Source organism: Lissotriton vulgaris, chromosome 4_1 (assembly GCF_964263255.1).
Source record: "Lissotriton vulgaris chromosome 4_1, aLisVul1.2, whole genome shotgun sequence".
NCBI classification, from domain to species: domain Eukaryota; kingdom Metazoa; phylum Chordata; class Amphibia; order Caudata; family Salamandridae; genus Lissotriton; species Lissotriton vulgaris.
In genome coordinates this window covers 2004839188-2004865030 of record NC_141691.1, presented here as the reverse complement: position 1 = coordinate 2004865030, position 25843 = coordinate 2004839188, and the positions used below count along the sequence as shown (strand labels likewise).

At 46.2% G+C, this 25843-nt stretch overlaps 1 protein-coding gene across 3 annotated transcripts in view; it reads left to right on the top strand.

Annotated features, from left to right (window-relative positions):
- Window positions 1–25843, top strand: part of IQANK1 (IQ motif and ankyrin repeat containing 1) — a 572485-nt gene that overhangs the window by 469829 nt on the left and 76813 nt on the right. For all 3 annotated transcript variants that reach the window (XM_086966345.1, XM_086966344.1, XM_086966343.1), the window contains 2 exons: window positions 5092–5188; window positions 9421–9555. In XM_086966345.1, the coding sequence (XP_086822471.1) occupies window positions 5092–5188; window positions 9421–9555 (232 nt within the window). The remainder of the gene's footprint in view (window positions 1–5091; window positions 5189–9420; window positions 9556–25843) is intronic.

The following is a 25843-nucleotide window of genomic DNA, read 5'->3' as shown; positions in this document are numbered from 1 at the left end:
GGTTCACAGAACCACTCTGTAGCCGTGTTACTAGTGGTTTCCCTCGTCGCCAATATTAAAATGAATATCCATACAAAATTGATGAAGATGCTGGTTCCTTTATTTGCAACAAGGCCAGGAGACACAGGTTTCTTCAAAACATCAAATTCAACTGAACATAACCAGTAGTTGAAACATTTCATAACTAAATAGAACTTAGAACCTAATTGTAAGACCAGGCGCGGTGCGTCCTTTGGGGCGTAGGGGCGTAGCCCCACCTGTGGAAGCACCGCGTCAATCACTGTCAATAAGATAATAAGCATGCACACACAAATATAAATATTGCTGATTTCTCTCTCACGTGCGTGACGTGAGAAAGCTGCGGCCACCGGGACACGCCCGACACAATCAGAGTGCGCTAGGGTCGGGCTGGGCTGGGCTGCTGCAGCTTGAGTGACAGTCCACACTCAGCTGCACCAGTAGTGCGCATGTGCATTTTTGGGTTCTCACCAGCCCAAGCATGCGCGTAGTATTACTTCATCGATAAGAGTGGGAGTCTAGACCCAAGGGGTGCTGTTTTATACAGCAGCCAGGACCGCAGCCCCAGTGGTCAAAAGGGCGGATGGTAACTATGCCCCCCTAACCAATCCTGGTGCTGCATGCAGCGCCAGGATTGGTTGGTCCACCGCGCAGAAGGACAGGCAACCCTTTATTGGGTGCCGCACGTGGGTTGGGCAGCCGCACTTTCTATGGTCAATCACTGTGTGACTTCATGAGAAGCCATGCAGTGATTGGCCATTTCGTGACGCACGCTGTCTTGTCTGGCTGGCTGCTTCCTGCCAGGACACACACTGGTGCCACTGCCTGCTGCTCGTAGCTCGTCGTCGAACTCGTGGACACTTCTTCACTTGGTGTAGAGACAGTCAGTGACAGTGACTAGAGGGAGATCCATCATCCACCACATTCCGATTCCCAATCCTGCGAAAAAAGCATTAAAGTAAGAGTCTCAGTCTCACACTCACAGTACCTGCGCTCTCGTCGACTCGTTAGTAACGTTACACTACACTAAAAGTGTCTGGCTTGCGGTAGTAAGGCCTGGGATTTGTGTATTTATTTATTTTATAATTATAATTTCAAATCAAGTCGACACTCAACACAGACACACAGACATCGTCATCGTTCGATCGTTCTTCATTTATTTAGCGCGCGCGGCTCTGGGCCTCCCACGCAGCAGGTAGAGCCTGCCTGCAGACTGTGCCACATGTGACACACTGGTTTGGTTTGAGGCGCTCGAGAAAATGGAAGTAGAGGGGAGCTTTACTGGGCGATCGTTTTACACAAGGACGAGCACACACTCAAACCCAGAGGCACATAACAGGCTGTTTATTGAGGTACAGCGTGGTCAACACAAGCAGAGGTCCCTGACCCCAACATGGCTATGTGCACACTCGACACTGTGTACACAGGTACCTGCACACACAAGACAGGCATTCACTGTCAGGGCTTCAAGTGCGCCGGGTCCTCTTAGCTCTTAGAAAATGCAATTGTAAAAGCAATTTGCTTCTGTTAAAACATGCACCTGCTGACAAATAAGCTTAGTCAGGTATTTTGAACTTTATTGGTAAATCGTTGTGTATGTGCTGCATGCGAGTTCGAAGGGACATCTTGCTTAAGGTGGGGACAGCAGATTTCATTAAGCACTGGAGAGATGGAATTCTTTCGGCTGGAGCCAGCCGCTGCCAGAGCAGAGACAAGTATTGTTGCTTTGAGAGGTGCGAGCTTTAATTTGGGGAAACTATTTTTGAAGGTTTCCCTAATCAGTTCTGTTTAAAACCAGTGCTTGCACCACGTCTTTGAGATCTGGCTTGGAATGGAATGGAATGGAATGAAAATTTGTAAAGCGCGATGGCTACCCAAAGGCGTCCCAGCGCTGTAGACAAACTGGAGGGTTGAACTGTAGGGCGCGGTGGGGGGAGCAGAGGGTGGGTTAAGTGTGAGATTTATTAAAGAGCTAAGTTTTTAGGAGTTTTCGAAATGTGAACAGGTTGGATTCTGACCTGATTGTGAGTGGTAGAGTGTTCCAGATCCTGGCCAAGTTGTAGGAAAGCGAGCGGCCTCCGCATCTGGCTCTTTTTATACGTGGTACGGAGGTTAGGTAGGAGGTCCCGGATCTGAGGGCTCGAGGAGGATGGTATGCTTCAACCAAATGTTGATTTATGGCGGGGCCTGTTCCCCAGTAGGAGCGGTGCGCGACGCACATGCTCTTGAATTCTATTCTAGCTTTCATGGGTAGCCAGTGAAGGTCCTTCAATCTGGCTTTTACTGAGGATCGGTGAGGGAGGTTCAAGAGGATTCTTGCTGCGCAGTTTTGGACAACTTGCAGTTTGGACATTGTGGACTGTGGGCGCCTAGGTATAGGGTGTTACCGCAGTCGAGGCGTGACAGGATTAGTCCTTGGACCATGATTCGTCTGGAGTGAAACGGGAGAAGGGGGAGAATCTTGCGGAGCAATCTCATCAGCCCAAAGCAGATGGCGGCTAGTTTGGTGGCTTGGTAGTTGAAGGTGAGATTGCGGTCGAGCCAGATCCCAAGGCTCTTAATTTGATCCTTAGGTTGGGGGGGGCTACCTAAACAGAGGGGCCAGATGGTATCGATGGATTTGGAGATGTTGTTTCCAAGGAGCATTACCTCTGTCTTGTCCCCGTTAAGTTTTAGATGGGAGACCGACATCCAGGACGCAACAGCTTCCAGGCAGTTGTGTAGGCTGTGGTTGGAGTTGAGAGGGGGGTCCAGTGCTACCACCAGCTGAGTGTCGTCCGCGTAGGTGACAATTTTCACCCCAAAAGGGCGGACGATATCAGCTAGGGGACGGAGGTAAACATTAAAAAGGGTGGGACTCAGGGAGGAGCCCAGAGGCACTCCACAGTTAAGAGGTTTACTAGAAGAGGTAAACTCCTTTTCGAATGCCTGGAAGGATCTGTCTGTGAGGAATGATTCCAGCCAGGTGAGCGCCATTCCTGACACTCCAATCCTACTGAGGCGATGGATTAGGATGCTGTGATTTACAGTGTCGAAGGCGGCACTCAGGTCAAGTAGGACGATGGCCGTGGAGCCGCCACCGTCCAGGATCCTTCTTGCCTCCTCCGTCACTGCAATCAGGGCAGTCTCAGTTCCGTGGCGGGGCCTGAAACCTGTCTGGGTGGGGTCCAGTATGTTGTTGGATTCTAGAAAGTCTGTCAGAATAGAATTGACATGTTTTTCCAGAATTTTGCTGAGCCAGGGTAGAAGGGAGATGGGTCGGTAGTTGGAAGGGTTTGATTGGTCAAGAGTAGGTTTCTTTAGTAGTGCTTTGACCATGGCTCTCTTCCATAGGGGGGGAACGATGCCAGTATTGAGGGAGGAATTGAGCAGAGCTTGGATGGTGGGTGAAATCTGGCTGGTTATTTGGGTGAGAACCCTAGGAGGGGCTGGGTCAGTTGGGGATCCAGATTTTACCATTCTCATATACTTTTCCAGATTGATTTTGCCAAGAGCTGGGAAGTTGTTGAGAACACTGGGTGAGGCTACCATAGGGTCAATGTTGGTAGGGTCTCTGGGCGGGGAGGTGGGATGGGGGAAGGAGGAATTGATCAATTCTATTTTTTGATGGAAGAATTCCGCTATTTCCTCGCAATGGTTCTGGGTGTTGTTTGGACTTTAGGAGTCTCAGGAAGTCGCAGGATGGTTTTGGCAATACGGTAAATCTCCTTGGGTTTATTCGCCGCATTGTCTATTTTTTGTTCGTAGAATGAGGCCTGAGCTTGTTGGATGTCTGCTTTATAATTTTTAATAGCTGCTCTGTAACTGATTTTATCTGCAGTGCAGTAGTGAAGGCGCCATTTTCTTTCCATCTGCTTGGCTTGGGACTAAAAGGTTTAATTTTTCTTAAATTCCACAGATTATACTGATCAACCCTGACAATATTTCCAATATGTTTAGCCAAATATAATTGAGGGTGCATGGCAAGATGATTTAAGTTTGTTACATTTAATGGCAACGAACCACCTTCCTGCTGCTCCATGGAAGTTACTGTACAGTGTTCTTATGTGTGTCACTCTGCTGTCTGCTAATCATTTACCATTAATTTAGGCTTATTGTCAGTCAGTTTCCAAACATTATTTTGCTGTTTTACAGTTGCAGTCTAATTTTATATGTGTTACTTATTTCTATTGAGTAGAGGTGTTCGTTTTCCTTGTTGCATTACTGTCCGCACTTCATCTCAGTAAATGGAATGTTTACTTGTATGTATGCTTCATTAACTCTAATCAGGATCCATGGGGCTGACTCTGGGCCTTGTGTATCCATTTTGTTCAATTTTTTTTTTTCTTCTGAGTTGTTGTGCTGACATAAGATCTGTCACTACTAAAGCTGCTATCTGCAGAGGGGCTGGCGCAGTCCAAAGTAAACTTCAGAACCCCAGGTTTTGCTGCCCTTTGTTGCAAGCGTCTTCACTGGCACCATTGCGACTCAAGGCGACCCCCATGTTGGCAAAAGCTTTCCTTTCAGTGTGGTTTACAGTCCCGCGATAACTTTACGCCTCACCACTTTCAAATGTCACCAGCCGCCCCTGTGTAAGACTAACATGTTGCATGCAATGGCATGCAACAGAGTAACAAGGAATGACTTAAAGAGACAGGCAATAAAAAAAATAAACATAGGATTTAACACTTGCTTTCCTGGAATACATTTCCAGCCTTTCCCAGGGTGGCAAGGAAAATGTTTGCGGGTGTTCCCAAACTTAACGGTTATTGCTGACACGTAGGACTACCATACAAAAGTATGTGTGAGTATATCTTTTTACTCACACACACGTTTTATGAGCCTAAAAGCACAAAAGATCACAAACGTGGCTGTACGCTTGTTAAAAAAGGTATTTTTGCATGAAAGTTGAACTTAAAAATACAATAGCTTTCTGAACTAGGCCATGATTCTTTCCATTTCCTGCTGGGGAGCCAGACCAGCCGATGTGCCTTTCAACTCTCAGGAAGGCTGTCTCATAGGGAGTCAACTACTTATGGTGGATCAGGAAGGAACCCAACACAGTTTCTTACAGGCGTATCTCTGCATCTCCAGGTTCTGCTTCTGGCCTGCCAGGGCTGAAGTGTTCAATCCAGGAGCTTGATGAGGTACTGATGAAGGATGTGGGCAACAAGATAAAGCAAGATGGACGGTAGGTTGGAAACCACTTAATGGCAGAGAATGTTACTGTGGTCTCATGTTCAACTTCCACTTAAACCTTTTTTGTATATCTTTCACATGTTGTGCTATGTTATGTTGTCACTTTTGTGCTATGCTGTGCTGTGTTATGCCATGTTGTGTTTTATTTTGTGTTATGTTAATTTTCTTTGCTTCTGCTTGGAAATTGTGGGCCTCGATTACTATATTTTGACACACTGCAGCATAGCAAGCCTTCCTGCGGCACTGCCATGCGTCAAACTAAAAGGGCAGGAATGTGCTGCATCTACAATAAACAGTGCATTCCTGTCCTTCTCCCGTGCACCGGTGTACAAACAACAGCCGTGCGCCAACTCAGGTCCACTTGCATCCTGTTGCAAGGGTGCCTGCGTTGCGAGGATGACTGTTCTTGTACAGGAAGGGACACCTTCCTGCACAAATACAATCATTGATGGCATTTTCCTTTTTCTATGCATGCTGCAGAATGCAACACGCATAGAAAGAGGAAAAAACAAGGAGAAATAAAAACTTTTCTCCTCTTTGCACCACTCCTATGCCTCCCCTGTGGAGGTGAAGGATTCTGATGCATTCCCAGCTTTACAAAACATTGTAAATCTGGAAATGTGTCAGATTCCATGAATGTTGAGTGGGTACACCTACAGCGAAACCAATGGAACGCCCCTTTCATGCAGAGTAATGTGTGAAAAGGGCCTCTATTTATAAGGCCATGAAAAATCACGCAGGGTGAATTTATGTGGTCTTGTAAATATGGCAAGACCATTGCGCTGCCGGTGCGCCCAAAAAAATGATGCCCCGGTGGCGCAATGGGCTTGTAAATGAGGCCCTTTGTTTTTGAGGTTAGTGCAGTTTATTGGGCTGTCAGTCAGCCTTGGGCTGGGTGCTTTATTTGCTTGACTTATCCTTTTATGTCGTGCCTTTCTCACAACAGTGTATGAGTGGTATCCATTTCTATCTTAGCATGCTTATGTGAATTAACATAGTTTTAACTGTAAATCTCAGACTTCTGTAAATATTTAAAATCTTATTCCTAATTTAGTCAGAGGAACTTTTTTATTCATCAAAATATATAAACTATGGACCTGAAATGCTTGAACATAGAAAAAATTAATTCCATAGTCTTGACCTGATCGTGGTTCACAAAACCAGAAATTGCTGTTTTACATTTCATCTATGAGTTAGGAAGTAACATCAAGTTTGTGTAATTTCTAAAGCCGCAGATTTTCAATGTATGAGTAAATTACTGTGTTATTAGTAAAATGTCAGAGGCAATATGTTTACGGTTATTGTCATTTTCAATATGTTGCACCACAAATATTTGTACATTTGAACCTACACCCAAATAATACAGGAGTGCATAATGTGTGGGCTAATAATTCGCATTGTTGGGAGTGTGTAATAAAGAAAGCAGTTTCATGGAAAAATGCTTCCCTAAATTGGATTGAGGAATCCAAGTGATACCAATTTCACTAGTTTCCGTACTCTTTGTGTGTAATCTTGAAACTTGTGCCCTTTAATAGCGTGATTCCTATATGTTTTTTCACTCGGCAACAAGTTGTAAATCTTGACAGTGTCTAGGTATACACCACAAAGCCTCAAATACATGACTTAATTTGCATATATAGCCCTATATGTTCTATTTTGTCATATAAAAAGCAACATGTACAGAAATTCAGAGATTGTTTTTGTTTCTTACTTTGTTGAAATTAAAAAGGATTTTCTTCCAAGAGGTTACAAAAACGAGTGCAAATTGCCCATGGTGTGTGGTTGTGGCTGGACACTCCTAGGTAAACGTTTTTTCTTCAAATGTTACTTTAAGTCTGGCAGAGTGGCTTTCTCTTGGACTTGGCCCTCTCTGAAGGGTCATCCCCAAACTTTTTACCTTCACCTTCATGTCTTCTGAACCAGTTTGTGTTGGCATTTAGGACTCTGCACACTTTACCTTTCTTACCAGTGCTACAATAAGATGAAATTGGCTTACACTCAATTGGCACTTTTAATTTACCTGTAAATCCATAGTATAGTTGTACTACATGTAACCAGGGCCTATAAATTAAATGCTACTAGCAGGCATGCTGCACTTATTGTACCACCCACTTAAGAAGCCTATTAAACACGTCTCAAGCCTGCCATTGCAGCCTGTGTGTAGTTTTAAGCTGCCATTTTGACCTGGCAAGATAAAACTTTTCCTATGTCTAAACCTTCCTTTTTAATACATATTTTTCACCCCCGAGGGTAGGCACTACACAGTCCATACACAGTCCTTAGGCCAGCCCTTCAGTGTATTTAAAAAGTTGACATGCACTTTTAACATTTACATGTCCTGGTAGTGACCAACTCCTAAATTTGTTTTTCACTGCTGCAAGGCCTACATTTGGTTACCTTACTACATGTAATAAGTGATAACTATCAATTGGGAGCAAGTAAGGAAGTAGAGGTTGGTGTCTATCTAACAAATTATAATTTAAAACTCTCTTTAAACGGTAAAGTCAGATTTTTTGTCACAATTCTGAAAATGCCTATTTTAGAAGGTTGGCATTTTCTTGTCCTAACCATTTGGTGCTTGCAGCCTGTATCCTGGGTCACATGACTGTAGCTGGCAGTTGGTCCTTGTGTATTGCTCCCAAACAAATGGGGAATAGGTGTCAGCAGGATGGGTCATCTCAGACTTGAAAGGGGGGTGGAGTTGTCACCGACTGATCTTCCACAACACAAAATGTCTGCCTCAGAATATTCACAAAGGGTTTGACACTAGTCTTTTGTGCCGCCAGATAAGCTGGGGCAAGCACATGGAACCTGGAAATTCCAAGCACAGCTGGGGTAGAAGACTCTAGAAACTTATCTTACTTCAAAGTGGGCACCAGGTATAAATATTGGACCCTCAGACTCAACTCTTCAGTACACTCCAGGACCTGTGGATAAAACATAAGACAGACGCCCTGATGCCAAAGGCCTGCCTTGCTTGCTGAGAAGGAACACTGCACCTGCAGCCTTGATCCCAGGCTCAAGTGACTTCAAGGGTCAGCTGATTGACCTCTTGTTCTGGGCTACAGGGACATAAAAGCTGCAGAGGCTTCTTGCATCTGCCCAACTGACGTGCTGCCTGGACCTGCAACTGGACTTGCCTGAGCTCTGCTGGAACATTTTTTAATTTTGCTTGTATGCTTTTTCTTGTGTTGTGTTTTCACTTTATTACTGTTTGAAAAGCTGCATAAGTACTTTATACATTGCCTTCAAATTACGCATGACTGCTTTTGTGCCAAGCCACCAGCGGATTAAGCACAGGTTAATTTGGGGTTTTCTTGTATTTCATAGTGACTAGAATTGTTGTTGCTTCTTGAGAAGGGTTTCATCATCCTCAACCAGTAGCCCAATTTCCTACACTGTCCGATGCTGGTTACTCCATGTTCTGCAGCTCTAATTTATATCGTATTAAATAATGCTTGTTTCCTTTGTTGGTTCGATGAGAACAACGAAAATCATGTTGCTCATACTACCAAAGTATTTGAATAGATTCTGCTGTGTACTTCCAAACTTACATTAATCTAAATAAAAGGAATCCAAATAGACTATTCTCCACAATTGCATTGAATGGCATTGGAAGAAAAGAAGGAAGATAAAGCTTGAAGTGTGATATTGAAGATATATCTTCTGAAAAATCGATCTAAGTGTCAAATACAAAACCAAACCTTTTTGGAACTGCAAACAGTGAGTGGGTGAAACAAGCATTCACTATTATGTTCTGTTGACTAAAACAGCCGCCTTGGATCCAGAGCACATTACTGCATTTTGGTATCTAGAATGTTTGCATCCACTGGCCAGCTTTCTGAACTTCTCTCCAACTCGGAGGGCAATAAGCAATTCTCCTGAAGTATAAGTCAAGTCACAACACATATTTCCTTATGAAATTTCAAAATGAGAGTTTTAGTAACATCTTTTCATGAAGTATCCGAGAATAGGTCAACACTGTGAATATGAAGTTAATGGAGCTCACATCAGCACAAATCCCCCCCCCCTTATTCCCTTCCCCCCCCCCATAACGCTCTTTAAATATCAATGTCAAATTGTTCTGCAAAGTTTCACCTGCTCTCCTTCCTGAGCAGTAAAATGAAGCTGGAATCTTTAAAGTGACTGAAAGATGGGATGGCTGTGAGAGGATCTGCTTGTTTATTGCTGACATATATGATCTGTGTACACTTACTTTTGCAGATGGCCTCTGATCGTTGATCCTACAGGACAAGCAGCAACATTTCTACGGTACAGAGACACCAATTACCTGGAGACGCTGAATCCAGCTCACATGCAGGCAGAGGCGATTCGACTGGCGCTGCTGGGAGCCCTTAGGTATGAGCAAAACGGGTGCGGTAGCGTTCATTGGATAAAAAAATTGAAATTCCCATCATTTAAGCAAAAACTTGAAAGATTGATTACCTCCCAGTTACTGGTATAGCATGTGACCTTTTTCAAACCACAGAGCCATATTAGGTTATTGTAAAATCACACTCCTTAAAAGAAAATGCCACTATCTGAAAGAGACAGTTAGTTATAGATTCCTTACCTTAGAATTTCCCCCAGGCATCAGACTGTATCCGGAGATTTTTTCTTAGCAGTATCCCTGCGCGTCAGTTGGTGGCGCGGTCAACACCACGTCCGTCGTCAGCATCATGGTCACCGGGATGACGTCATGGTGCCTACTTAGACGCCACGCCCGCACGCTGATGTCAGTTCTTTCTTTTTCGGCGCCAGCCTAGCACAGATCTGGAGAGAGCTACCCCTTTGATACTTTTTGACTAAGCTTTTTCAACTTCTGTCGACTTCTTTTCGAGTCCTACTGGATACCACCGATTCACTCGGCAGAAGGATTGCCACGTCGGTAGCCCTTTGACGCTACGCCTGGTTGAAAACGTCTGGCTTTTTGGGGGATGTCCAGGAAAGCCTGCTGAACATGCCCTTTGTTGGCGTTGGCTTCTTGGTGACAAGGCAGACTCGGCACTGGAGTGGTTCAAGAATTCTTGAGCTATGGCCAGATCCTTGGGCCTTGATGCATCCTCCCGTCCACCACAGTCTGCCTTTCGCCCCTACGGAAGGGGCACCCCACCACGTCTGGCCCAGTCTACCCACCGGTCCACACAGGTTGCCCAGCCTCTGGTGTGGCTGTGGATGTGGGACCAGCGACCTCGCAGGCCAGTAAACCCTTTCCCGTCCCGCAGCAGCCTCCAAACCTTCCTAGTGCAACTTTTCAGGCCCATCAATGGCCAGTGGGTGGCAGGATTCGACAACACCTCCCCACTGGCAAACGATCACGTCGGAAAGGTGGGTTTTGCAGATAGTCCAAAGAGGCTAAACCCTCCCCGTCGAGACTACCCCTCCCCCCCCGCCACCGTCTTCGATCACATGTCAGAGGATCATTTGACGCATCTCCATCAGGAAGTTTCAGCTTTCTTGACCAAGGGAGCTATCGAAAAGGTACTTGTGCTAGAAGAAGGTTGTGGTTGCTGTTCCCGCTTCTTTCTGGTGCCCAGGAAGGGCAAAGGCCTGCATCCTATTCTAGACCTCAATGCCTTCAACCTCTTTCTCTGGAAGGAGAAGTTCAAAATGCTCACGTAGGCTGAGGTACTATCTGTCCTCAACCCTGGAGAATGGATGATGATGTTGGACTTGCAGGACGCCTACTCCTTATCCCCGTCCTGCCAGCCCACAGACGCTACCTAAGGTTCACTGTAGGCCACAAGCATTTTCAGTTCACCATGCTCCCCTTTGGCATTACCAGTTCCCTTCGGGTGTTCACGAAGGTGATGGAGATGGTCGCAGCTCATCTGCGCAGATCAGTGGTTCCAGTCTTCCCCTATCTCGATGACTGGCTGTTGAAGGCGGGCTTGCTCCAGGCTGTCCTCTACCACCTCCAGACTACGGCAGACCTCCTGCACTTGCACTTGTTGGGGTTCACTATAAACGTGCCAAAGTCACACCTGACTCCCTCTCAGTCGCTCCCTTTCATCTGAGCTGTTCTAGACACAGTGCAGTTTCGGGCGTATCCTCCCAAGCAGCGAGTCCAGGATATTCGGGCTATGATATCGATGTTTTAGCCTCTGTCTCGAATTTCAATTAGAATGACTCTGAGATTGCTGGGCCTCATGGACTCCTGCATCCTACTGGTGGATCATGCCAAACGGCATATGCGGGCACTACAGTGGTACCTGAAGTTGCAGTGTGCGCAACATCAGGGGAATCTTTCCGACTACATCCAGATCTCAGAGGGTACTGCCCAACAGCTACAGTGGTGGTTAAAGGACCAGGATACGGTCAGAGGCAGATCTCTCCCCCTTCCCCAACCAAAACTAACAGTGGTGACTGATTCTTCACTCCTGTCATGGGCGGCCATCTGGGAGAGGCAGAGATCAGAGGTGTACGGTCTCCTGCGGAGTCCGGGCTCCATATCAACATGTGGGAGCTCTGGGCAATTTGCATGGCAATGAAGGCATTCCTTCCCTCCCTCAAGGGGAAAGTAGTGCAGGTATTCACAGACAACACCACCGCCATGTGGTACTGCAACAAACAGGGTGGGGTGGGGTCGTGGACACTATGTCAAGAGGCTCTTCGCCTCTGGCCATGGCTGGAACTTCAGGGCATGACCCTGGTTTTTAAACACCTGGTAGGTTCTCTGAACGCCATGGTGCACAAACTCAGCCATCTGTGCCTGGTGGATCACGAATGGCATCTTCAGTCAGAGGTGGTGCAAGGTCTCTTTCAGCAGTGGCAAAAGCCTTGATTAGATCTATAACATGTAAAGTCAGCAGTTTCACACGTTGGAGTTTCCAAGATGGCACTCGCTCGGCAACGCTTTTCGTTGCGAGTGGAATTGCAACCTCCTGTACGCCCTTCCGCCTGTACCACTTCTGCCCGTGTGCTGAAGAAGATTAAGCGCAACCAGGCCCAAGTCATTCTTGTGGCTCCGGACTGGTCACAAAGAGTCTAGTACCCTGAGCATGGCCATCGATCCTCCGATTAGACTGCCCCTTCGGGAGGATATTCAGTCGCAGGGGACAGTCCTCCACCCGAACCTGTCCAGCCTCCACCTCCATGTGTGGAGATTGAGCGGCAACAGTTGACAGCTTTTGACCTTCCGTCCGAAGTCTGTAATGTCATCTTGGCAACCAGGAGTCCCTCCTCTAAGACGGCATACGTCAGTCGATGGACCAAGTTTGTGGCATGGTTCACAGCAAAGGCTGTGGATCCCCTCTTTGTCCCTCTTTCTGAGGTCCTCTTGTTCATTCTTTCTTTGGCCCAGCTGGGCTCTGCTCTGGGAACTCTTAAAGGCTATCTGGCAGCCATTTCTGCTTTCCTTCGGCTACCAGATCAGCCCTCTATATTCAAGTTCCCAATTCGTAATAGATTCTTTAAGGGCATTATTCACCTCTTTCCTCCATCTTCTTTCATAATGCCCCAGTGGGACTTGAACCGTGTCTTGACTTACCTTATGTGTGCCCCTTTCAAGCCTCTTCACATTTGTCCTCTCAGGCTCTTCACTCTGAAGACTGCCTTTTTTGTTGCCATCACCTTTGCTCGCAGAGTGAGTGAGCTTCAAGCTCTTTCTTCTAAGCCCCCTTTCTTCTCAGTCCATATGGACAAAGTGGTGCGTAGGAAGAGACCCTCGTACCTTCCTAAAGTAGTTACACCTTTTCACTTAGGACAGGCTATCACTCTACCCACCTTTTTCCCACCTCGCACCCTTCCAAGGAGGAGGAGACACTCCACCGTCTGGACCCAAAACATGCACTGTCCTTCTACCTTGACTGCACAAAAGATTTCCAGGTGGACGATCAATTCATCGTTGGCTATAAGTTTGGGTTGTCCAAAAGTGTCCCATCTCAAGATGTCAAGTCAAGTCAAGTCAGATCATTTATATAGCGCGCTACATACCCAGAGGGTCTCAAGGCGCTTGAAGAAGGGTGGGGAATTACTTGTCAAATATCCACGTTTTGAGTTGCTTTCTGAATACTAGGTGGTTCTGAGTAAGGCGAAGGTGAGTGGGAAGTGAGTTCCAGGTCTTAGCTGCCAGGTAGGAGAAGGATCTACCTCCCATGGTGGTTTTGTTGATGCGAGGTACAGTGGCAAGGGCTTGGTTGGAGGATCGTAGCTGGCGGGAGGGGGTGTAGAAGGACAGTCGTGTGTTGAGGCATTCGGGTCCGATTTCGTAGAGTGCTTTGTGTGCGTGGGTTAGGAGCCGGAAAGTAATCCTCTTATTGACGGGGAGCCAGTGGAGGTTTTTCAGGTGACCAGAGATGTGTTCTTTACGCGGGATGTCTAATATGAGCCTGGCTGAAGCGTTCTGGATGCGTTGGAGTTTATTCTGGAGTTTTGCGGTGGTACCGGCGTAGAGGGTGTTTCCGTAGTCCAGATGGCTCGTGACCAGAGCGTGGGTGACTGTTTTTCTAGTTTCGGTGGGGATCCAGCGAAATGTTTTTTTTTGAGCATGCGAAGAATGTTGAAGCAAGATGAAGAAACGGCGTTGACTTGTCTGTTCATCGAGAGTGAGGAATCCAGGATGACGCCCAGGTTCCGTGCGTGGTCCGTCGGGATGGGTGCTTTTCCGAGGGCCTCTGGCCACCAGGAGTCGTCCCAGGCGGAGGGGGAGGTGCCTAGGATGAGGACTTCAGTTTTGTCTGAGTTCAGTTTCAGACGGCTGTGCTTCATCCATTCGGCTACTTCTTTCATTCCTTCATGCAGGTTGGTTTTGGCAGTGTTAGGGTCTCTGGTGAGTGATAGGATCAGTTGAGTGTCGTCGGCGTAGGAGATGATGTTGAGGTTGTGTTGGCGTGCGATGGCCGCAAGGGGGCTCATGTATATGTTGAAGAGGGTGGGGCTGAGTGAGGATCCTTGTGGTACGCCGCAGATGACTTCAGTGGCCTCTGACTTGAATGGTGGGAGGCGGACTCTCTGGGTTCTTCCGGTGAGGAACAAGGTGATCCATTCCAGTGCTTTTCCTTGGATTCCGACGTTTCTGAGGCGTTGTAAAAGGGTGCTATGACAGACCGTGTCGAAGGCTGCGGAGAGGTCGAGGAGGATGAGGGCGACTGTGTCACCATTGTCCTGTAGAGTTCGAATGTCGTCTGTTGCTGCGATGAGGGTGGTTTTAGTGCTGTGCTTGGCTCGGAAGCCGGATTGTGAGGAGTCGAGGGATTTGTTGGTTTCGAGGAATGCAGCGAGCTGGTTGTTGACCGCTTTCTCGATGACTTTGGCCGGGAATGGAAGGAGTGAGATAGGGCGGTAGTTTTTGAGTTCGGTGGGGTCAGCTGTGGGTTTCTTCAGGAGGGCGCTGAGTTCGGCATGTTTCCAGCTTTCCGGGAAGGTAGCGGAGTTGAGGGAGCAGTTGATGACGTCTCGGAGGTGCGGTGCTATAATGGAGTCTGCTTTGTTAAAGATGTGGTGAGGGCATGGGTCTGTGGGGGATCCTGAGTGGATAGAGTTCATCAGACGGATGGTGTCCTCAGTGGAGATTGGCTTCCAGTCATTGAGGATGTTCAGGGGGGGTGGGGGTCCAGCAGGGGGTTGGGTGGGTTGGTCTTCGGGTTGGTTGTTGAAGCTGTTGTGGATGTCTGTAATTTTGTTGTGGAAGAATGAGGCTAGGGAGTCACAGAGGGCTTGAGAGGGGGTGATGTCGTTGGAGTTGGCAAAGGGGTTGGTAAATTCCTGGACGATATTGAATAATTCCTTGCTGTTGTGGGCGTTGTTATCTAGTCGGTCCTTGAAAGCGGCTTTCTTGGCATTCCGAATCAGTTGGTGGTGTATGCGGGTGGCGTTTTTGAAGGCGTCCTTGGTGCTGGTGGTTGGGTCTTTTTTCCAGGCCTTCTCAAGGGATCGACAGAGTTTCTTGGATTTCATAAGCTCATCGTTGAACCAGGAGGTCCTCTTGCTGCCTAGTTTGATTTGTCGTTTTTTCAGTGGTGCTAGGATGTCGGCGCTGTTGGATAACCATTGGGTGAGGTTGGTGGCTGCTTGGTCTGGGTTTGAGGAGTGGGCTGGGGGGTTTTGAAGAAGCGATGAGGAGATCTGGTCGATGGTGACTTTGTTCCAGTTTCTTTGCAGAGTGGGTTGGGGGTGGTTGTTGGATGTGGGCTTGTTGTAGGTAAAGTGAACGCAGCTGTGGTCAGTCCAAAGGAGAGCTGTGGTGTGGCTGAAGGAGACATGTTTGCTGGAGGTGAAGATAGGGTCGAGTGTGTGACCTGCGATGTGGGTGGGGGTAGTGACAAGTTGTTTAAGTCCGAGGTTGGCGAGGTTGTCCAGAAGGGTGGTGGTGTTGCGGTCGTTATTCTTTTCAAGGTGAAAGTTGAGGTCTCCCAAAAGGATGTAATCCTCGGAGGGGAGCGCGTGTGGAGTGATGAAGTCCGTGATGTCTTCACTAAATTGTGCGCGGGGTCCTGGTGGCCTGTAAAGGAGGGTGCCTCTGAGTGTGGTCTTGGGGTCGGTGTGGATCTGGAAGTGAAGGTGTTCAGAGTTGGCGAGATTGACGTCTGAGCTGGTTGAGATGCGGATGGATTTCTTATGGACGATAGCGATGCCTCCTCCTGTGTGGCCGGTACGGTCCTTGCGAATGATCTTATAGCCTTCCGGGATGGCAATGGTGATGTCTGGGGCTGAAGAGGCATTCATCCATGTTTCTGTTAAGAAGGCGACGTCCGGCGAGATGGTGTCTAGTAGATTCCAGAGGTCAATGGCGTGTCTGTGGACTGAGCGGGTGTTGAGCAGGATGCATTGTAGGTGGTTGGGGTCGGATAACTGTTGTGTGTTCGTAGATGAGGAGTTGTTCTTGGTGCCGTCGAACTTGCAGGAGTAGCAGGAAAAGGGTCCATGGGTGTGTCCAGGAGTGGCTTGGACGCAGTTGAGGTAACGGCCGGGGTTAAAGGCTAGGAGGGTGGAGGCGTCGTAAGTAATGCGGGAGGGGTGGACATTACGAGGACCAGGGGCTCTGGCGCTGGGCGCGGTCAAGGCGCGGATGGGCGTAGACGGGCTTACCTTTGGCGCACCTTCGGCGCGGCCGTAGCGCGTGGACGCTGCGCGTGGGACCATCTGTCATTAATACGCTTTGAGGGGGGGAGGGGCGTGGGAGGGGCAGCAGGGAGGCGGGAGCGGTGCGAGGAGGAAGGGCTCAGGGCAACAACAACAAACAAAATGGAGGTAGAGACAAGTCGAGTGAGGCTGGGGCACAGAAAAAGGTCACAGGCGCTTTAAACATGCAGATTGAGATTGAAGTAAACCGGTAGAGCGCAGCTCCGTTTCCGTCGCGCTAATTAAATTGCCTGAATTATGTTGCGCTGCAGAATACCTGAAACGTGCCACAAACTGAACGGACTGAGAAGTAAATCACTAGCGCTGAAACAGATTCACAATTACAAGCGCTAATGCAGAAGAACAAATCACCAATCCCAAATCACAAGCGCTAATGCAGAAAAGCAAATCACAAATTACAAGCGCTAATGCAGATGCACGGGTACACAGATGGTTTGAGGTAAGGGTAACGATACCGTCAGTAGCCAGGGAGCGTGGGAGCGACCGTATCTGACGAAGTCAGGGCGGGCACAGCTGAAAATCCTACGGGGTCCACAGTAAGGGTCAGTGGGTGGGAGGGGCAGCAGGGAGGCGGGAGCGGTGCGAAGAGGAAGGGCTCAGGGCAACAACAACAAACAAAATGGAGGTAGAGACAAGTCGAGTGAGGCTGGGGCACAGAAAAAGGTCACAGGCGCTTTAAACATGCAGATTGAGATTGAAGTAAACCAGTAGAGCGCAGCTCCGTTTCCGTCGCGCTAATTAAATTGCCTGAATTATGTTGCGCTGCAGAATACCTGAAACGTGCCACAAACTGAACGGACTGAGAAGTAAATCACTAGCGCTGAAACAGATTCACAATTACAAGCGCTAATGCAGAAGAACAAATCACCAATCCCAAATCACAAGCGCTAATGCAGAAAAGCAAATCACAAATTACAAGCGCTAATGCAGATGCACGGGTACACAGATGGTTTGAGGTAAGGGTAACGATACCGTCAGTAGCCAGGGAGCGTGGGAGCGACCGTATCTGACGAAGTCAGGGCGGTCACAGCTGAAAATCCTACGGGGTCCACAGTAAGGGCCAGTGGGTGGGAGGGGCAGCAGGGAGGCGGGAGCGGTGCGAGGAGGAAGGGCTCAGGGCAACAACAACAAACAAAATGCAGGTAGAGACAAGTCGAGTGAGGCTGGGGCACAGAAAAAGGTCACAGGGGCTTTAAACATGCAGATTGAGATTGAAGTAAACCAGTAGAGCGCAGCTCCGTTTCCGTCGCGCTAATTAAATTGCCTGAATTATGTTGCGCTGCAGAATACCTGAAACGTGCCACAAACTGAACGGACTGAGAAGTAAATCACTAGCGCTGAAACAGATTCACAATTACAAGCGCTAATGCAGAAGAACCAATCACCAATCCCAAATCACAAGCGCTAATGCAGAAAAGCAAATCACAAATTACAAGCGCTAATGCAGATGCACGGGTACACAGATGGTTTGAGGTAAGGGTAACGATACCGTCAGTAGCCAGGGAGCGTGGGAGCGACCGTATCTGACGAAGTCAGGGCGGTCACAGCTGAAAATCCTACGGTGTCCACAGTAAGGGTCAGTGGGTGGGAGGGGCAGCAGGGAGGCGGGAGCGGTGCGAGGAGGAAGGGCTCAGGGCAACAACAACAAACAAAATGGAGGTAGAGACAAGTCGAGTGAGGCTGGGGCACAGAAAAAGGTCACAGGCGCTTTAAACATGCAGATTGAGATTGAAGTAAACCGGTAGAGCGCAGCTCCGTTTCCGTCGCGCTAATTAAATTGCCTGAATTATGTTGCGCTGCAGAATACCTGAAACGTGCCACAAACTGAACGGACTGAGAAGTAAATCACTAGCGCTGAAACAGATTCACAATTACAAGCGCTAATGCAGAAGAACAAATCACCAATCCCAAATCACAAGCGCTAATGCAGAAAAGCAAATCACAAATTACAAGCGCTAATGCAGATGCACGGGTACACAGATGGTTTGAGGTAAGGGTAACAATACCGTCAGTAGCCAGGGAGCGTGGGAGCGACCGTATCTGACGAAGTCAGGGCGGTCCTCTGTCCTTTGTATAAAAATGTGTTACCGTGTAGCGAAAAAGGAACCTCCAGTGGGGCTGCATGCTCATTCCACTCGTGCTACGGCAACAACTACTGCTTTGTCACGTGGAATTCTACTCATTGACATCTGCCAGGCGACACCTTGGGCATATATGCACATGTTCACCAGACATTACTGCCTGTATAGTCAAGTCCGGAGAGACGGCTATTTTGCCCGTTCTGTCCTCCAGGACTTTCTGGTGTTGGTATTGCTGGGGTAAGAAATCTATAACTAACTGTCTCTTTCAGATGCACTAGTTACTTACCTTTGGTAACGATGTATCTGTAAGAGACATAGGTTAGTTATAGTTCCTTACCGCCCCACTTATCCTCCCCACTCTGCGAACTTACTTCTAGGGATAGGGCCTCCCTTACAGGACCCTAGTTGGGGCGCCGCAGAGGTCAGTGTCTTTCATGGCTCTGTGCTTCTGGTGTGGAAAGTCATGTCAGAACTGACGTCAGCGCGCAGGGGTGGCATGTAAGGAGGCACCCCATAGTCATCCTGCTACCACAACGACACACGTGGAGTCGACCGACGCCACCTACCAACACTCGGGGGTACTGCTAAGAAAAATCTCCAGATCCACTCTGATGCCTGGGGGAAATTTTAAGGTAATGAATCTATAACTAACCTATGTCTCTTACAGATACATCATTACTGAAAGTAAGTAACTTGTTAAACTAGTAGACGTTTCCTTTGTGTGTGATCTCCATTTTGTTCTTACTTTGAAATATCACCTGCTATCGGGCTACCGCGACAGAACATGTTCAAAAGACCTTTTGTGGTGCAGGGCTATGCTGACAACCATTCTTCGGCAGTGGGAACTCAAGTTTTTGGTTTTGATATTCTGGCTTGCCTCTGCTAATCTGGCTCTTTCTTGCCCTTGGTTTTAGTGCAGTGGAACAGATAAACGCTTTTAAGACCACACTGGACACAATACTAAACTTTATGTGCTTATTGAGTAAAGGTTGGCTTATTACTGACCTTGCAGCTAGTGTCAACATTTGTAAAACCTCTTGATACATTCTGTGGACCAAAACTCCTTGAGACTGGCAGCACTAAATCTGTAGCTTTAGGTCGCATCAAAAGGTCTGCAACAACTCTTTCTCCTCACAAAGGGAAGCAGCACATCACATTTCAGAGCAGTTAGGCAGCCTTTATTTCTCTTGTGGTCCTTGTTGATATGGATAACTCAGAGCAACATGCTTCCCATGAGGCACAGGGTCAAGGCGGATTTGTATATGGCTATGTCTGAACTGGGGTGGTGTGGAGTGCAAAAAAACGATGGATTTAGGCCCAGATCTCTGTACTGGGGTGAATGTATGACATTGTTCTGCCTTCTGTCCATCAATTGTTGTGTTCACACTGACGTCCTTCCAGGATTTTCAGGGTTTTTAGCTTTGATTTGTACCAGGACAGTTGCAATTTATGCTGTGTACTTTTACTAAAGGCATTATTTTACATAATAAACGAGGTAATCTGGGAGAGAACTGCAAATTGCTAGAGTGTCCTCTTTCAAGGTAGACTGCAAGAATAGTACATAAGCGTAATTGCTGAAAACGAATACTCTACTTTAGGCATCATAATATTTTTTTGTAAAGGAATTAGAGGTTTAAATTGAGTTGAATGATAAGTGAACATCCTTGAGTGTCTGGAAGATATGCTAACTATAGAGTAGGCTGGACAGGCTAAAAGTGTGAGGAACAAAAAGGAGGCCGCACCACTACTAGGATCGAAAGCATTAAATATGTGATGAACCATTTCAGAGTGATGTCAAAATCCCAACCACAGCCAACCAGCTCATCAGACTGTTGTTAACAACCATGGTGAAGGCCGCAAAGAGATTGATCAAAAGGCGGTCATCCTGTTCTACTGCAACAATAATCTCGCACCGCTCTTCGAAGGTGACCAGTACTAATTTACCTATAGATCCATCAAGCATCCATTTTGCGATTCCTTATTAGCGAAAAATAAGGATTCGCTAATAAGGAATAGCAAAAGGCTATGCATGAAGAACTCACGAAAAAAATAGCGATTTCTTAAAATTCCTTAATTGCGACTTGCAAATTGTGAGTCGCAATTAAGGAATACCACCCCATTCATTCCTATGGGCCTTGAGGCCTATAGGGATGAATGGGAAGACAATCTCAATTTGCGATTCTCAATTAGAGAATCGCGAATTGAGATTGCAATTTCAAGGGTGCCAGGGTGTCAAAAGTTTTAACAAAATGGTAACCCAATAAACCCTTGTAGGTATGGGCATTGAAAATCTCAAAGTAAATAGTATCTACAAGGGATTTAGTTTTTGTAACAAATGTTTTTCTTGTTTTGGAAAATTTAAAGTAAGTCAATAAAGAACAAACTTAAAAGTGTCCACCAGATCAACCACAATGCAAATAAATTACAAAGGAGAGAAAAAGCACACGGTGAATCCTAGTTAGTATCAAAAAATTTATTTTATCTGATTTTCATCATCTTAGCTTAGACAGGGTACGGAAAAGAAAACGGGAAGGGGAATATCAGCAAAGGAAGTCATGTACATATATACAAAATTAATCTGAGACTATATGTCATCACCAACACCAACTCCTAATTAATTGAAAAGCAATGATTAACTAAACATAGAAAAAAATTGCTGAGAACTATTTCATAGGGAGTTGGTGGAACTGTCGACGTTTCGGTCTTTGTGGCGTTAGTTCCTTAGACCATCCTCAGGAAAATTATTTGTTTTGCAAGATATTTCGTAGACCTTAATCTTAGGGTCCAAAATAATGTTTGTATTTCTAGGAGTCAATGACTCAACTAGACACCTCTGAATCACTTTGAATCGTCAAGATGAGTGCCCTTAACCCTTTTTAAGAACATCTGTCGCCTTTAATAGAAGCAGCAGTGTCGCTTCTGGACAGATTGAAGCTTAATTTCTACAACTGAGAGTGGATATACAACACCCCAAAGTGATTCAGAGGTGTCTAGTTGAGTCATCGACTCCTGACAATACATCCTCTAGAGTACATATTCCAATGCTGTCCCATCCTCCAAAGCCCTGTAGAGCGCCAAGCCAGGTAATCGACCATTACGCCATAGGGGAGTTTCACCTCTCAGTGTGTTCCACCAACCCATACACCGCAGGGCCTGCCTCCAGACCTGAAACACTAACGGTGTGATGGGTGGTAGTGACTTCCGGATCTGCGCCGCATATAATATTGTGTGAAGCGTGTGAGCACCCACCTGGAAGTGCTCCAGGGCGTACGCCGGGTCACCCCTATCCCCGTACCACCAATAATTTAAAACTAAAAGATGGGAAGCCTAGTAGTAGGAGAGGATGTCAGAGGTCGCCAAACCACCACAGTAAGAGGACAAAAAGCAGGTGCGCACCGCCACCCGCACGGCACCCCCGGGCCAGAGGAACTGTCCTAACACAGAGTCCACTTGTCGAAACCAGTGGGAGGGAATAGGGTAAGGGTGATTCTGCAGTTGATATATCAGCCTGGGGAGAGCCACCATCTTAAAGATGGCCGGCATACCATATATGGTCAACGGCATGCGGGTCCATATCTTAATGTCTGCCCGAGCCCGATCCCAAACTGGTACCACATTTCTCTCCCAGGAGACCGCGGGAGCCTCGGAGACGAACACCCCCAAGTACTTAATACCGCCAACCGCTACCTGTAATGCCGATGCCCAATCCCCCACCCGCGAGCATCCCCCAGCTCCCACAGGGTTGATTTGCGGGGGTTCATGTAGAACCCCGACGTCTCGACGAAGATTTGCATGATTTCCATAAGGCGCAGCCCTGACCTGTTGATATCCATGAGGAAGAATAGGACGTCATCCGCATAGAGCGCAATTCTGTCAGGCAGACCCCGGTCCCATTCAAACCCCCTTAACTGCGCATCTATGCGCACCCAGGCAGCCAGCGGCTCCATGGCCAGGGCAAAAAGATAGGGCGAGAGGGGGCAACCCTGTCTGGTGCCCCGCCCGATGGTGAATCTGGAGGAGGTAGCACCTGCCACAATGACCGAGGCCGTCAGGTCCGTATAAAGCAGCCGTAAATATGACAAGAAGTGGGGGCCGAAATTAAGCCGCGGTAGGAGGGCGAACAGGTAGACCCAGCTCAGCGAGTCGAACGCCCTGTCCATATCGGCTAACAGAAGCGCCGCCGGTACCCCGGTACTCCGGACGGCCGCAACAGCCACATGCGCTCTCCGAATAGTATGTCTGGTCGCCCTCTGGGGCATGAAGCCGGCATGGTCGGGATGGATAAGGTCCGCTATACAGGGGCGAGCCAATCTTTTTAATTTGGTATTTGAATGAATTTAATTTTTAGTTAATTAATTTTTATGAAACGTATTTTGTAAATTCAAATACCCCAATTATTTTATGGAGGTACGTGAAATCTTGGGTATATTCATATTAACTCATGACATAGTCAATTTCCACGACAAAGGCCCTTTTACAACGTCTTCAACGCATACCTATTTTAGGCACGGTTGTGCCTCTCCTACTGATTATATTTTTATGTTGCAAGACCTTTTGAAACAATTTGTATGTAATTATAATCTGGATGCTAATAATGGAGACCATAGTCCACTCATTAGTTCATTCTTGTCCCCATCCTTTTTTCCTAGAAAACTTGCAGCTTATTCTCATTGTCCATTACCACAACATAATGACTCAAGATTATCCTGACATCCTTTAATCCATCTTTGTTCTTAGAAACCATGGTAAAATCAAATCATTAGTACTTTTATGACCTGTCTTCCTGACACTATTAGTCTTGTTTAAGTTATGGAGTCCTTCATTCCAATATGCGTCTGCAGTACCCACGCTCAACACGTCTACATGAGGCCTTGGCAAGAAAACCAAGAATCAGATAAGAGGTTATAGTCTGTATTGTAGTGTAGTTCCTATATTCCCAATAGGCTCTGCGCATTGGAATAATATATCCTATAGATTAGACGTAGGACTGAGGTCGACTAGGTCTCTATCGAATACATTAAACTTAATTGTGAGTGCCAGCTAGCTCAGAGGTCACTAGAAACTTTCTTGAATAAACCAGAAAAAATTCGTTTCTGACAACCGCATAAACACGACAACTTTGTTTCCCCAAGAATAAGAAATGTATCTCCAGAGTCGTGGAAATAATAGATAGATATTTTACTCAGTCAATCGTGCATGCTTTGTATCATCAGAGTTGCAGAGAAATAGAGAGACGGGCGTTTTCAATAAAAGGTTTATTGAACAGTCTTCTTTCTCATGCAGAGGAAATTAACTGCTACAATCGTAATACTGGCTGCAAAGTATAATGCGTACAGCGAGAAGAGTATTATAAAATATTACTGTAAAAGCATGGTATGGTTTCTAAGCCATAAGATACATACATAAATAACAATGACTAAAAGTACTCAACTGGTGCTCCTAAAATACGCCTACCCCAATGTACCTAACCTAAGTCTAGTACGAGGGAAGAGGTAAGTATGGTGTTGCATAGGTTTAGTTTCTTTTGCCAAGAATCTATCCAAGATTTCTCTTAGGGTCCAATCAGCTCCCTACCTTGGTTTTAGAATGAAGGAGGTCTCCGATCTCTCTGTCTAGGGACTCGATTTCCCAACACCCCGCAAGAGGAGCTTGGAAACACTGGAGCTGGATTCTCAGCGAGAGAAAGGACAGCTTCTCTGTCAGTGCGTCAGCTGGAGGGTCGGCTTCCTTTAGCACTTACTGTAGCGAGCTGCGTCGGGTAAGTTGATAGTCGAGCTGCTCCGAACCACCGTGTGTTTGCTAGGGCAAGTGAAGGCACCTGGTTTGACGTAAAGTTGGACATAATAACATTACCAAAGAACCCCAATGGAATGGCAGTTCTTTGAAAACTCCATGATTTCTAGGACGAATCAATATTCAAGCAAGGGGATATCCCTGACTGCTGAAGCTGAGTTTTCCAAGAAATCATTGTGGCTTTTCAGAACTAGTGGAAGTATCCATGCCTGTATTTGGACTGCATGGTCTATGTCTAAATATGGTTATGATTTCTTTGCCTATATAAGGGCAATGTGAATTATACCTATATAAGGGCATGAATCGGAAAATTACACTAGGGTCCTAAAATGCTACACAACACCCACTCCACTTTATTATGTTCGACATTACTAAATTCTAAGCATTTAAAACATGTCTAAAGCATGTGTTAATAACTCCACCCAAATGGTTTCACACGAAAATGAGCATTTGTGATGTATGCATTTGAAAGCAATGTTTTCATTCAAAGCATATAGTATAGTATGATATTGGAAATGCTATCCGAATGAATCATGAAATTACATTTATGAAATGGCTCTAAATTACAGAAGAAAAAGGTCGAGACCATTCCTCAGCAGAATATATAAACTGTTTTGGTTTGTGGACAGGGTCAAATATTGTCTCTTGGAAGTATTCGAAGAATTCTTGTTCTCTAAGAATAGTTCTACTTTAAGCAGATTACTTTGAGCGCAAACAAAAAGGTACATTTTGGAAAAAGTCAAATCGTAGAAAATTGAGTTCCAAAGTTAGAAGTGTTGTTTTGAAATCGCAGGTCGAATACAGAGTTCATAGAACGCTGTGTTATAATTCCAAAAGTCATTTTCGTTGTTAGGAGAAAACATCAAATCTTCTAAGCTGTCAAAGAAATAGTCTACCACAGTAGGTGAAAGTTGGACTACTTCGTTAAGTAGACCGATTGTACAGAAATGGGAAGCATCGCCGTCAGCGTCAGCCACATTAGCAATGTTTGTAGGAGATGGAGATGGTACCTGTGTGCCTATCGATCCACGTTTCTCACCGTCAGCAGTTTGCGTCTGTGAGACCTCTATGAATGCCGTCATCAGGATTGGTAGTCGCTGGGGACAACACAATGCATGAGCCGTTATCGAACCAAGCAAAGTATCAACATCTGTTGGCAGTGCTGATGGAAGTGTTAGACCGATGTCCAGCCTGCATTCTTCTCGACATAGTAGGCATCGTAGAACAGGTAAGATGCAATCTTGCCAGATTGGTCTGAATGATAGGAACCACGTGGTATTCAGATCTCTTAAACGAATCACTGACAAAATATCGATGGACAAAATATCGACCTACAGAAAAATCGAGGCTGGAATATCGAAGGCAAGAATATCGACATCCTATCTACAACATGGTAAGTACAAAAATATTGAGAAAAATAATATCGATGTTAGAAATATCGTAATTAAAAATATTGTTATTTTTTTGTAATTAAAAAAAGTGTAAAAAAGTGTAAAATAAAGTAAATAATACTTATAAACCAAATAAACATAGTTAAAAATATGTAATGTTTAAAATTAATAAATAATACATATACAATAATATAACATTGATTAAACATATACATAAAATATATAATATATACTTACTTATTATTACGTTTTAATACTTATTTTAATAACTCATAAATTATAAAACAAATATCACAAATT